General features: G+C 41.7%; 1 protein-coding gene across 2 annotated transcripts in view; it reads left to right on the top strand.

Moving 5' to 3' along the window:
* The window catches only part of atrnl1b (attractin-like 1b), a 159,955-nt gene that overhangs the window by 36,431 nt on the left and 109,389 nt on the right, over window positions 1-14,135 (top strand). For both annotated transcript variants that reach the window (XM_058406078.1, XM_058406079.1), the window contains exons 15-20: window positions 2,940-3,127; window positions 3,427-3,640; window positions 4,533-4,715; window positions 8,264-8,482; window positions 8,633-8,770; window positions 10,716-10,809. In XM_058406078.1, the coding sequence (XP_058262061.1) occupies window positions 2,940-3,127; window positions 3,427-3,640; window positions 4,533-4,715; window positions 8,264-8,482; window positions 8,633-8,770; window positions 10,716-10,809 (1,036 nt within the window). The remainder of the gene's footprint in view (window positions 1-2,939; window positions 3,128-3,426; window positions 3,641-4,532; window positions 4,716-8,263; window positions 8,483-8,632; window positions 8,771-10,715; window positions 10,810-14,135) is intronic.

Here is a 14,135-nt window from a genome sequence, read left to right on the forward strand (position 1 = left end):
TAATTTTACTACTGCTGCTATTACTACTGATAATACTACTTCTACTACTTACCCTACTATTGTTACTATTACTACTACTACTAACCCTACTACTGCAGCTATTACTACTGATAATACTACTTCTACTACTTACCCTACTATTGTTACTATTACTACTACTACTAACCCTACTACTGCAGCTATTACTACTGTTACTACTACTACTAACTCCACTACTGCAGCTATTACTACTGTTACTACTACTACTAACTCCACTACTGCAGCTATTACTACTGTTACTACTACTACTAACCCTACTACTGCAGCTATTACTACTGTTACTACTACTACTAACTCCACTACTGCAGCTATTACTACTGTTACTACTACTACTAACTCCACTACTGCAGCTATTACTACTGTTACTACTACTACTAACCCTACTACTGCAGCTATTACTACTGTTACTACTACTACTAACTCCACTACTGCAGCTATTACTACTGTTACTACTACTTCCAAACCTTACTACTGCAGCTATTACTACTGTTACTACTACTACTAACCCTACTACTGCAGCTATTACTACTGTTACTACTACTACTAACTCCACTACTGCAGCTATTACTACTGTTACTACTACTACTAACCCTACTAGTGCAGCTATTACTACTGTTACTACTACTACTAACCCTACTACTGCAGCTATTACTACTGTTACTACTACTACTAACTCCACTACTGCAGCTATTACTACTGTTACTACTACTACTAACCCTACTAGTGCAGCTATTACTACTGTTACTACTACTACTAACCCTACTACTGCAGCTATTACTACTGTTACTACTACTACTAACCCTACTACTGCAGCTATTACTACTGTTACTACTACTACTAACCCTACTAGTGCAGCTATTACTACTGTTACTACTACTACTAACCCTACTACTGCAGCTATTACTACTGTTACTACTACTACTAACTCCACTACTGCAGCTATTACTACTGTTACTACTACTACTAACCTTACTAGTGCAGCTATTACTACTGTTACTACTACTACTAACCCTACTACTGCAGCTATTACTACTGTTACTACTACTACTAACCCTACTAGTGCAGCTATTACTACTGTTACTACTACTACTAACCCTACTACTGCAGCTATTACTACTGTTACTACTACTACTAACTCCACTACTGCAGCTATTACTACTGTTACTACTACTACTAACCTTACTACTGCAGCTATTACTACTGTTACTACTACTACTAACCCTACTACTGCAGCTATTACTACTGTTACTACTACTACTAACCCTACTACTGCAGCTATTACTACTGTTACTACTACTACTAACCCTACTAGTGCAGCTATTACTACTGTTACTACTACTACTAACCCTACTACTGCAGCTATTACTACTGTTACTACTACTACTAACCCTACTACTGCAGCTATTACTACTGTTACTACTACTACTAACCCTACTACTGCAGCTATTACTACTGTTACTACTACTACTAACTCCACTACTGCAGCTATTACTACTGTTTCTACTACTACTAACCCTACTAGTGCAGCTATTACTACTGTTACTACTACTACTAACTCCACTACTGCAGCTATTACTACTGTTACTACTACTACTAACCCTACTAGTGCAGCTATTACTACTGTTACTACTACTACTAACCCTACTACTGCAGCTATTACTACTGTTACTACTACTACTAACCTTACTAGTGCAGCTATTACTACTGTTACTACTACTACTAACCCTACTAGTGCAGCTATTACTACTGTTACTACTACTACTAACCCTACTAGTGCAGCTATTACTACTGTTACTACTACTACTAATTCTACTACTGCAGCTATTACTACTGTTACTACTACTACTAACCCTACTAGTGCAGCTATTACTACTGTTACTACTACTACTAACTCCACTACTGCAGCTATTACTACTGTTACTACTACTACTAACCCTACTACTGCAGCTATTACTACTGTTACTACTACTACTAACCCTACTACTGCAGCTATTACTACTGTTACTACTACTACTAACCCTACTACTGCAGCTATTACTACTGTTACTACTACTACTAACCCTACTACTGCAGCTATTACTACTGTTACTACTACTACTAACTCCACTACTGCAGCTATTACTACTGTTACTACTACTACTAACCCTACTACTGCAGCTATTACTACTGTTACTACTACTACTAACCCTACTACTGCAGCTATTACTACTGTTACTACTACTACTAACCCTACTAGTGCAGCTATTACTACTGTTACTGTTACTACTAACCCTACTAGTGCAGCTATTACTACTGTTACTACTACTACTAACCCTACTACTGCAGCTATTACTACTGTTACTACTACTACTAACCCTACTAGTGCAGCTATTACTACTGTTACTACTACTTGTACTACTATTATTACTGTCACTACTACTGCTTCTTACTTCTGCTACTGCTGCTACAACTACTAACCCTTTTACTATTGCTACTACTACTACTACTATGACGCTCATTGAGCCTGTCTTGCACGCACCAATACACAATCACATTTTCTCCCTTTTTATGGGAGCATGGGTCAGGAGTGTTTGATGAGAGATCTTTTGATGAAAACCGGGTCTGTGCTGACTAACAGCTCGCTCAACTTCACTCCGGTGATGATGTGTTGCTGATTTCGTGGAATAGCTGTGGGTAGCAGTCTCTAAGCGATGACGAGCTTTGTATTTAGAGCTGCTTGTGTTTGCGCTCTGTTTCTCTGTGATCTATCTTTAATCTTGGAAAGTAGCAGTTATTTATTTTAGACATATGTTAGTGTACATCACTGTTCATTTTGTTGCTCATGCTTTCTGTAGTAGCTGATACGATTTCTTTTCTGATGTTCTGTCCCCTCCTGTGTCTGTCTTTGTTGCTGTTTGCAGCCAAGTTGTGTGGAGAAGGGTGGAGTCAAGTGGGCGAGTCCTGCCTGCGCATTAACTCAAGCCGAGAGAGCTATGACAACGCTCGGCACTACTGCAAGAACCTGGGTGGCATCATCGCCTCTCTTTCTACTGCCAAGCAAGTCGACTTTGTTCTGGGGGAACTGCAGAAATACCAGCAGCAAGAGAAGGTGTGTGTGGCTTGTAGTTATTCAAAGCCACTGATTTCACATTATACGCTTAGACATATTTCTCTTATCAGTTCTGAACTCTTGCTACATGAATTTAAGATTAGAAATAAATCATGTTCAGTGGACTGCTGCTACTGCATTTCAGAAGAACTAAGGTGAGTGAAAGCCATTGTGTGTGTGTACCTCATGAGAGAGAGAGAGAGAGCAGTGTAAGTGAACATAGATTTGCTGCATGCCCTCCTTTTGCATCGTGTGAGGTCATGCAGTCACTACACCTTAATGTGTTTTCATTTCTACAGAAGTTGTTCCCCTGGGTGGGCCTGAGGAAGATTAACGTGTCCTACTGGGGCTGGGAGGACAACACTCCCTTCACGAACACTTCTCTGCAGTGGCTGCCTGGAGAGCCCAATGACTCAGGCTTCTGTGCCTACCTGGAGAGAGCGCAGGTCTCAGGGCTCAGGGCAAATCCCTGCAACGCCAACACCGATGGCCTCATCTGTGAGAAAGCAGTCGGTGAGGCTCTGGTCACCGTATTCATCTTTCCGGCTTTGTTTAGGCTCTTCTGTATTCCAAAGCAGAAAGAGTTGTGTTTGTTTTTTTGTTTTTTTTTGAAAATATTGCTAAGCAAAGCAATTCAATAGACCAAAATATTTAATGTATTGTGCACATGTATTGTGTTTTAATGTCTCTCAAAATCCAGTTTTCCTAAATGCCATTTGCTTGTTGTGGAAATTAGTCTGATTATGTGCATTAATAAATAACTGCCTCCTGGTGGTCCAGCGGCAGGATCACGCGCTCTCATTGCCGCGGCCCGGGTTCGATTCCCAGGCAGGGCGCTAACCCAGCCACTGAAAAGTTAACTGTTAGTGCCGGTTCCAAGCCCAGCTTAAACCCTTGGGAGGTTTGCATCAGGAAGAGCATCCGGTGTAAAACCTGTGCCAAATCGAAACATGCGGACCAAATGATCCGCTGTGTAGACCCCAAACACACGGAGCAACCGAAAGAACAAGAAGAAGAAGTGCATTTATAATAACTCTATAGTACTTTTTCAATTAATTAAACTGTTTTCTACATCGATTCCAGATCAGTATTATGTTCTTTTCTCTCTGGTTAGTGAGCATATATCAAGAAATGCTCTGTTTGATGGCAGATACTGTGATTGTGGGATAACTGAAGAAATGCAAAATAACAGAATTTAAACACTGATTTGTGTCGTATATCCAGTACAAAGTTTGGTGTTATTGCTTATGTAGAAAGCGTTCTTGTAAATTCGAGTCCACAACCTTAAAATGAATCCAACACACACCTGATAAAAATACTGACTATTTCGTCTTTGTGATAGCACAGCCATTCTCTTCACATCTGGATTACTTCATGAGATACGCGTCTGGTTTTATTTTTGTAGAGAGCCGGAATGCACGGCCGTGTAAGACCCCCTGCTCGCTGCATGCGACCTGTGAGAACTGCACCAGTCAGGCCACAGAGTGCATGTGGTGTGGCAGCACCAAACGCTGCGTGGACTCCAATGCCTACGTCATCTCTTTCCCCTATGGCCAGTGTCTGGAATGGCAGACTGGAGACTGTGTGGGTAAGTCTCCCCTCCCAGCTGATTCATATCATGGAGAAAGAGGGGTGGGTTGTTTGAACATTCGTGGTTGGACTACTGTGATTGATTGATGCAGAAAGGAAATAAAGGGTATAAAGAGCTGACGATGAGATCGTGTGGGATTTTGTGTGAAAGCGAGGGAGTTGGCAATCTGTGGTTGCTATTTATTTTGAGTGCTTGATGGTGTCTGAAGTGAGAACTGGTGTAAATGTTTTAAAGATGAAGCTATGATGATTTTTTAGCGTCGGATGAACACGACGTCAGATTTGCATCGGAGAGACATCACAACTGGAACTGAAGATGCAATCAAGGAAGCACTGATGGATTCCAAATATCTGCAGTGGACTTGCAGATGTCGCTTGCTTTATACTAGAGGCTTTAAGATGTACAGGAGTTAATTGTATTTGAGTGCAGCCAATTCATCAGCGTGTTTTGTTTTTTTTGGAGGTGGGAATAAAGCACAGTGCCTTGAAGAAACGCATACAGGAACAATATAAACTCCACATAGACGTTAGTGGAGGGTATAGTTTTTTTTTTTTTTTGTGAATGAGAACACCCATTTTGTTCACTGATTCAGTCATTGCTTGTTTTTAGAATTGCAAGTCTATTTGTAGGTCTGTAACCAACGATATAGCTTCTCAGTGGGATTAACAAAGTAAAGGAAAACACCTATAAAGCTGCAGCAGTGTGCTCACACATTAGCTGAAGTACCTGGCAATTTCTCTGATTAAACATCTGAATTTTCCTCCTGGCGATCTAGGTGATCTAAGAGCAAGCACAGAAAACAAGAAACAAGCCGGGTTTAACAGTACTGCTTTTTTTCTTTTTCTTGGTAGGATAACTTAAATATCCAGGTTTAGTTAATGTGTTTCTATTATTTTGGTTCTTCTTCTTGTTTTGGTTACCTTCCAGTTTCCACCTACCTGTCAGCTCTCCCCTATTTTTTATATGACAGCTACCGACTGTGTGTGAAGGCTAACATAGCGCTTACCCCAAGACATGTGAAGCCATCCAGCTGCATTTCTTCGAAACTGCTGTTCATTCCCAAGAATGGCTCGTGTCACTGTGACTGACAGGGGAGAGGGAGTATGTCGGAGAGCGTGGCCAAATGAACTCCCTCGGCTCCCAGCCACAGACGCCTTCAGCTTTATCAGGATTCCAGCTCACAGTCTCTCTAAAATATGGGAAAAGCATTCTGTTGCTCCACTCAGGAGCTGCTGTAATTATTTTTAATTGCATCTTGTGCCACATCCATGCTAGGACACTTAGATGACAATGGAAATTCATTCAAGGTGTTAAGATTTTGGGCCATGTTGAAAATTCTCTGTTGTCAAGAAAAGCTCCAGTGGAACTGTCAGTGTCTTAAATTTCTTATTGCCAGAAAGAGAATTTCATTGCAAACAAAATGACGTGTGTGTGTGTGTGTGCAGGCACTAGCTTTTCACTGACTGAATCGAACTGCTCACTCTGATGGAAAAAGAATTAAAATCTTTCAAGCAGAAGTGGGTGGTGTGAGTCTGTAAATCTCTGACTAGAGGAAATATTTTTGTCACTAAAATGTATCTCTCCATCTTGCAGAGTGACAGTTACTTACCACCGCTCTCACACCATACCCTGTGTGTCACTGCCCCCTTTTTTTTTTTGTTGAGAAGAAAGTAAAAGCACTTTGTGTGTGCGGAGGCTTGCCCAGACGCACGGTGTTGGACATGTCTGCAGTGTTTCTCTGATAAACAATCATACAAGCAAAATAACACTATTCATAGACCTACTGACTTTCAGTGTCATTATTTACATTATTATTATCACAGTAGCTGATTTGGGTTTGATATGTAGTGAGCACAATATCCTTTAGACTGGAGTGTTGAAGATACAAGAGAGTTTCTTCTTCATATACATTATCATCATCATTTTATTTTTTTTATCATGATTTAGAAACAGGTATGTAAGGCTGTGTGTGTGTGTGATACTGTATATGTGTGTGTCTCTCTCTGTCTGTCAGTCAGTGCCGCTCTCTCTCTCTCCCTCTCTCTCCCTCTCTCTCTCTCTCTCTCTCTCTCTCTCTGTGTCATTCAATGTCTTTCTATCTGTCTCTGCCTCCCTCTCTCTCTCTCTCCCTCTCTCTCTCTCTCTGTGTCATTCAATGTCTTTCTATCTGTCTCTGCCTCTCTCTCTCTCTCCCTCTCTCTCTCTCTCTCTCTGTCATTCAATGTCTTTCTATCTGTCTCTGCCTCCCTCTCTCGCTCTCTCTCTCTCTCTCTGTCATTCAATGTCTTTCTATCTGTCTCTGCCTCCCTCTCTCGCTCTCTCTCTCTCTCTGTGTCATTCAATGTCTTTCTATCTGTCTCTGCCTCTCTCTCTCTCTCTCTCTCTCTCTCTCTCTCTCTCTCTGTGTCTGTCTGTCTGTCATTCAATGTCTTTCTATCTGTCTCTGCCTCTCTCTCTCTCTCTCTCTCTCTCTCTCTCTCTCTCTCTGTGTCTGTCTGTCTGTCATTCAATGTCTTTCTATCTGTCTCTCTCTGCTGCTCTCTCTCTCTCTCTCTCTCTCTCTGTCTGTCATTCACTGTCTTTTTCTCTGTCTCTGCCCCCCCCTCTCTCTCACTCTCTCTCTCTGTCATTCAGTGTCTTTCTGTCTGTCTCTCTCTCTCTCTCTCTCTCTCTCTCTCTGTCATTCAGTGTCTTTCTGTCTGTCTCTCTCTCTCTCTCTGTCATTCAGTGTCTTTCTGTCTGTCTCTATCTCTCTCTCTCTCTCTCTCACTCTCTCTCTCTGTCATTCAGTGTCTTCATGTCTGTCTCTCTCTCTCTCTCTCTCTCTCTCTCTGTCATTCAGTGTCTTTCTGTCTGTCTCTATCTCTCTCTCTCTCTCTCTCTCTCTCTCTGTCATTCAGTGTCTTTCTGTCTGTCTCTATCTCTCTCTCTCTCTCTCTCTCTCTCTCTGTCATTCAGTGTCTTCATGTCTGTCTCTCTCTCTCTCTCTCTCTTTCTCAGTTTGTCATTCAATGTCTTTCTCTCTGTCGACACTGTGTGTGTGTGTGTGTGAGTGAGAATGTGTGAATGTGTGAGAGCTTCAGTAATGTTCATTGCTGGATGGTTTGGTTTGCCCTCTTCCCCAAATGAGGAATAAACTGGAGGGACTCGAGGGGCTCATCTTGTGAGCAAAAATGGCACCCAAAAATGTCTTCTGTACTAAATGATGAGCAGCAGTGATTTCTATGAATGTGATTAGCGAGTGGTGTTGTGTGTATGATGAATCAGGCACATGATATGAAAAAATTGATTTGTAAATGGTTTCATCTCCAGTCATTAGATGTAATTATATTGTATAATGTGCAGTACAGCAGTATAATGTTATTGATGTGAGCCTCGCTGTGGCCTTGCCAATTAAAAAATTTCATTTCCAAATATGTCAAAAAGCATTTATAGACCTAGACAATATACCCAAAACAACATATCTTTACATTGTTGATGGTATCCCAGTGTTTGACCTTCATTTAAACTCTTTCACCTGTTTTTCCCTTTCTTTTGATATCTAGCTCAGAACTGCTCTGGCTTTCGGACATGTGGTCAGTGTCTGGAGCAGCCTGACTGTGGTTGGTGTGGAGACCCAACTAATACAGGCAAGGGACAGTGTGTAGAGGGCTCGTACCGTGGCCCTATGAAGAACCCACTCAAACACAGCCAGGACATGCTGCTGGATACGACACTCTGCCCCAAGGAACGAGGCTACGAGTGGGCCTTTATCCAGTGCCCTGGTGAGAACACACACTAACAGAAAATCCAGCATTATAAAGTTGCATGCTCAGCGTCTCACTCTAGCGTTCGTCTTGTGTTGAAATAAATATAGTGGATAAGACTCAAGGTGCGGGCAGGAAGCTTAATCCCTTCTCCTTCCATTCTTTCAGCCTGCCAGTGTAATGGCCACAGCACTTGTGTGAACGGGAGTGTATGTGAGCAGTGTCGTAACCTCACCACCGGCCCACACTGCGAAACCTGCATGCCTGGTTATCATGGCGACCCCACCAACGGAGGGAAGTGTCAAGGTCAGTGAGGCGTGCAGCCAACAGGAGGCATCGTCAGACTCAGCAGCTCAGGCAGTTAATAGTACACAATAGTGGAGTGACTAAACCCACACAGAGCACGATTTGTGTTAAGGTCATAGAGGAGCCTGTGCATTTAGATGTGGGAGGAACGGCTTCCGTGCTACGGTTGTAATAGAAAAGCAGAAGCTCTCCCACGTGAATGCACATATACATGTGTTTGAGATCCCAACAGGCGTGCTGTTGCCTTGTAAGTGAAGTAGAGCATTGTGTGGTGGAGGTGAGAGGTGTTGTGTAGCCTCTGGCTCTGTTCATTTAAAACGGAGCTCTCCGGCACAGCAGTGAAGCAGATCTCCTCTCAGAGGTTTTGTTTTCAGAGTCAGTAAGAATTAGTGTACAGCACCTCTTGTTATTCAGTGTTATAGGTGTTAAGCTAAAGCTGTGCTGTTACAGTAACTGCATGACAATTAGACACAGGAGCTTTATACTGCTGGGGTTGGCTGGAGAGGTTGAACAAATACACTTCATACAGAGCTGGAAAGTGTTGGAGTAGTTAAATAAAGAGCTGTAAAAATAATTGTATTTATATTGTATATAATATCTTATATTTACAGATAAGGTAACCTTAAGTCATCGCTGGAAATGGTTAGCTACTTATATACATATCAAATTTTATAAGGTTCAATTTAATGGCACGTACTTTTAGAAAATTGATGCCTAAGCAAAATTGAAAGTACAGCGTCAGGAGATTGGTGGGGAAAAAATGATAGACCTTAGATGTAGAACAGACAGAAATGGATTTTATATAAAAGGTTAAAACTGCCTTAGCCATTTTGTCAAAGAAAGAATTTTATTTCTGTAAGTTCCTTTTGATAGGTAATAGTTTTATTGATTCAGAAGAGCAGAAACTCAGATTCCCAAAGGTCCAAGATTCAGACAAATGCACAGAGAGCATGTTGATTTGCTGTTACATAAAACATCTCATTCACGGCAACCAGCAGCCACAGGAATGCATTTTTCTTCTCCACATCTTCAACCCTTGGATGTGAAGGGCAGAGTTTATTGCACAGAGAATTACGACTGGTCCAAAAACAAACACAACACTCCTTCCTCACAGCGGCTCTCTGTTACTTCTGCTGCAGATCAGATAAAATACACCACTTCACCACTGATGAGTTTCTACACTATTGTGGATCTGGGAGATTGACAGATACTGTTCTCAACTGTCAGTTTGTCTTCTCACTAATTACTCTTATTGGCAGCAATGCATAATTATGTCTCACAGCGTTAGATCTTTCTACAGAAAGTTTTTACTGTTGAAGTAGATTGGTGACTCACTTTCTGCTGTTAAGCTTTCACTTGCTAAAAGGCAGCTTTCTGCAGGTCTAATTAGTTTAATTGCTGAGGTGCTATGTGCTCGTCATCTAAACACCCCTTTCTCTCTCTCTCTCTCTCTCTCTTACTCTCCCTTTCTCGCTCTCCCTCCCTCCCTCTCTCTCTCTCTCTTACTCTCCCTTTCTCGCTCTCCCTCCCTCCCTCTCTCTCTCTCTCTTACTCTCCCTTTCTCGCTTTCCCTCCCTCTCTCTCTCTATCTGTCTGTCTCTGTCTCTCTCTCTCTCTACCCCTGTCATTCAATGTCTCTCACTATCTGTCTCTATCTCCCTTTCTTTCTCTCTCTCTCTCTCTGTCTCTCTCACTCTGTCTGTCATTCAATGTCTCTCACTGTCTGTCTCTATCTCCCTCTTTCTTTCTCTCTCTCTCTCTCACTCTCTCACTCTGTCTGTCATTCAATGGTTTCTCTCTCTCTCTCTGTCTGTCATTCAATGTTCCCTCTCTTTCTCTTTCTCTCTCTTATTCAATGTTGCTCTGTCTCTTTCTTTCTATCTCTGTCTGTCTCTCATACTCTCTCTTTTTTTCTTTTTCTCTCTCTCTCTCTCTCTCTCTCCAGCCTGTAAGTGTAATGGCCATGCCAATGTGTGCCAAGTGCTGACGGGGAAGTGTTTCTGCACCACCAAGGGAATTAAAGGAGACCAGTGTAACCTGTGAGTATCAGTAACACACACACACATGTTCCTGTCCCAAACGTCACTGAGCCCAGAGTGCAATCTTAACATCTTTTAATACAACTAATGGAAGAAGCTGCAGTAAGGTGTGCAGGTGTACCTGATGCAAGGAGACATGTTCTTGCTTAATGCTTTGCTACCGCATTTCCTCTCTCTCTCCTCCTCCTCTTCCTCCGTCATACAGAACAGCCAAAGTCCATTACCCAGCACCCTCAACAAGTCTCGTAATCAAGCATACGCACTGCTGCAGCTACAAGATGGAGTTTAAACTACTTGATTAAAACTTGATGTAGTTCCTTTGTGTGTGCCCGAATTGTGCGTGTGTTTGAAATTACCATTCGCAGTCGCATCGCTCCCAGGCGATTGCTCTCAGTGCTCTCAGGTTCAAGAGTCCCTCTTAATTACTGAAATGGAAACAATCAAAAGGAAAATCATTCCTGTTTGAAGTTCATCATGCTCTAATAATACAGTCCCTTGCTGTACGGTGTGTTGTGTCTTAGGCAAAGGTGTGACCTGAGTGGGGATTAGATTAAAGCGATGTGTAGAGATAGTGTTGGCGCATGTTCACTGTGTGGGTGTGCACTTAGTGTAGATTAAATTAAGATACTGCAAGTAGAGTGCATTATGTTTTATTGCTTCTGTCTGTGTGTGTGTGTGTGTGTGTGTGTGCACATGCCAGTGTAGCGTCATTTTTGAAATGTCACACAGATGAAAGGCAAGGGGAATGATGTGTTCAGGTTTTATAAAACCGCCAGCAGTGCTGTTTGTCCTCAGACCTGGGTACAGTGGTCATAATGCACTCCTCTGTGTGTGTGTGTGTGTGTGTGTCTGTCTGTGTCTTGTACTCCCATATTCAACACACACACACACACTCTGCAGGAGTCACAGTAAATCTCTATAGACAATGTAATAGTAGCACATTAATACTCTGCATATATATGTGAAAGTGGAATCTCTGTGTGTTAGAGACTCAGATGCATTCTCTTCTGTCCTTTTTTACCTCCCTTCTTTCTCTCGTCCTTCTTCTCTTCCTTGATTCTCTTCTGTCATTCCCTACTGACCTTTCGTCCCTTCCATCTTTCTTTCTCACCCGTCTTTCTATCTTACCTTCCACTCTTGTCTTCTCTTCTGTCTTTAGTTCCTTCTCCTCCACCCATTCTTTCTCATCTTCTATACGTCTCTTCCTTCAGTCCCTTTCTTTCATCCATCCTTCTCTTCTTTACCGTACTTCCTCCTTTTCGGTCCTTCCGTTCTCATCTTACGTACTTCTCTTCCATCTTTCTCGTTCGTCCGTCCGTTTCTACTTCTCTCTCTTCTGCCCTCCACTTTTGTTTTTCTCACTCCTTTCAATGTCTTCCCTTTTTCTCTTCTGCTGTTCTATTCCTTATTTCTAATCCTCCCCTAAAAGGAAGACTTATTCCCTCCATGACAGTTTATTTCTGCTGTAAAAATAAGCATGCTGCAGAATGGATGGTTTTAATTAGTGCTTTAATTGTTATATAATGTTTGTGCTTAAGGATCGATTGTTAATCGTGTAATCAGTGTTACGTTGTTGGGGAACTTATGAAATCTTGGTATCATTACTTTGTAAATGTTCATATTATGGTTGACTTACTGTGTTGTTGAAAATTTATGACCTTATTACTGCTAGCCATGGTGCATTACTCTGTAATTTTCATCAAATCAACCAGCTTTAATCTTCGCCAGTCTAACCCTGACGTCCCACACAATTAAGTACAAGCAAACACTGAAATATTTGAAGTGAGAACACAACACAACGCAAGATAATGACTCCACTTTCTCACGTTACTATGCAGTTTAATATAACTATAATTACCACCGTGGTTGACCGTAACGTTTAAGTGCTAAATGAGACCGCGCTCGGGACGGCGTTCACAGGCAAATAAAGCAAAGTGAATTAGGCTCCGTCTGCTCGCAGATACCTGGACTGAAAGACGGCGGGAGTGAGGAAAGTGATTGCGCCGAGTGAAACTTTGATCATCAGAGGCTGCAGACTTTAATTCGTCTTCTGCTTTGTTTCTTGGGAGAGCAAAAGAATGTGTAATTTGCTTAGATTGAGAGTGAGAAAGAGCTCTGTAGGCAAATTGGTGTTAATTGTTTAGTGAGTTTTAGAGTAGGATGGAAGAATCTTCAGGTTCATTTTCTGTCTCGCATGAAATAATCGAACAAACCAGTGGATTGGGTGTGTATAATGTGGGCTAGACACACACACACACACTTTCATACAGTGGCATCATTAAAGACCTAGCTCAAATGATGCGTGCTTGCATGTTGACTGTAATGAATAGTACTTTGTTTTGCATTTTGAAGGAAAAGAAAACGGTCATTTTCACCATATTCATAGATATGAAATGTCGATTCATTACAAAGCTTGTGGGCAGTGATGGGGGATGGCTCTTCTGATTCACACACCTGATTCGGTCAGCTATTTGTTGAGAACTGTGATGCTCTGATAGCCCTTGAATTAATAATTATTGATATATGTGTGTGATCTGGGAAAAATCAACATATTTCAGCTTATTTCTGAAAAATGGCCAGACATATTTTAGCCTTTATTTGTCACATATACGTTACTGCACAGTGAAATTCTTGGGGTCAGAGCGTAGGATCAGTCATGATGTAGCGCCCCTGGAGCATGGTGGGTTGGGGACCTTGATCAAGGCCCTTACAGTGGCAGGTTGGCAGTGCTGAGGCTTGAACCCTGATCTTCCAGTCAGTGACCCACAGCCTTAGCCACTTGAGCTACCACTGCACAGCTTCCACCATAATGGTTTCGGCCATTATTGAGTTTGTTTTTTTACTTTCCGGAGACTTTAAAATACTAGAGCTTAACATCTGGCTGTGTTACATGCAAAAGAGAATCTGTATTCAGTATTATTCAGTACCAGCTGTAGTTATTTATTTAACTACATGTATGTATGTGTATATATATACACTACCAGTCAAAAGTTTGGACACACCTTCTAATTCAATGTTTTTTGTTTAGGGATTTATTTTCTACATTCTAGAACAATACTGGAGATTTCAAAACTATGAAATAACACACATGGACTTAAGTAATCCATATGTAATGACAACAAAAAACAGTCAGTTGTTATTTTAAGACACGAAGGTCAGGTGTTCTGGAATAGTTCTTGCAAGAACAGTATTGTCAAGTGCATTTGCAGGAAAGCAAGACCAAAACTGACCTCTGCTGCAGAGGAGAAGTTCATTTAGAGTTACCAGCCTCAGAAATCACCAGTTAACAGCACCTCAGATTAGAGCCGTTATGAAGGCTTTACAGA

Source organism: Hemibagrus wyckioides, linkage group LG13, assembly GCF_019097595.1.
Source record: "Hemibagrus wyckioides isolate EC202008001 linkage group LG13, SWU_Hwy_1.0, whole genome shotgun sequence".
Classification (NCBI taxonomy): Eukaryota; Metazoa; Chordata; class Actinopteri; order Siluriformes; family Bagridae; genus Hemibagrus; species Hemibagrus wyckioides.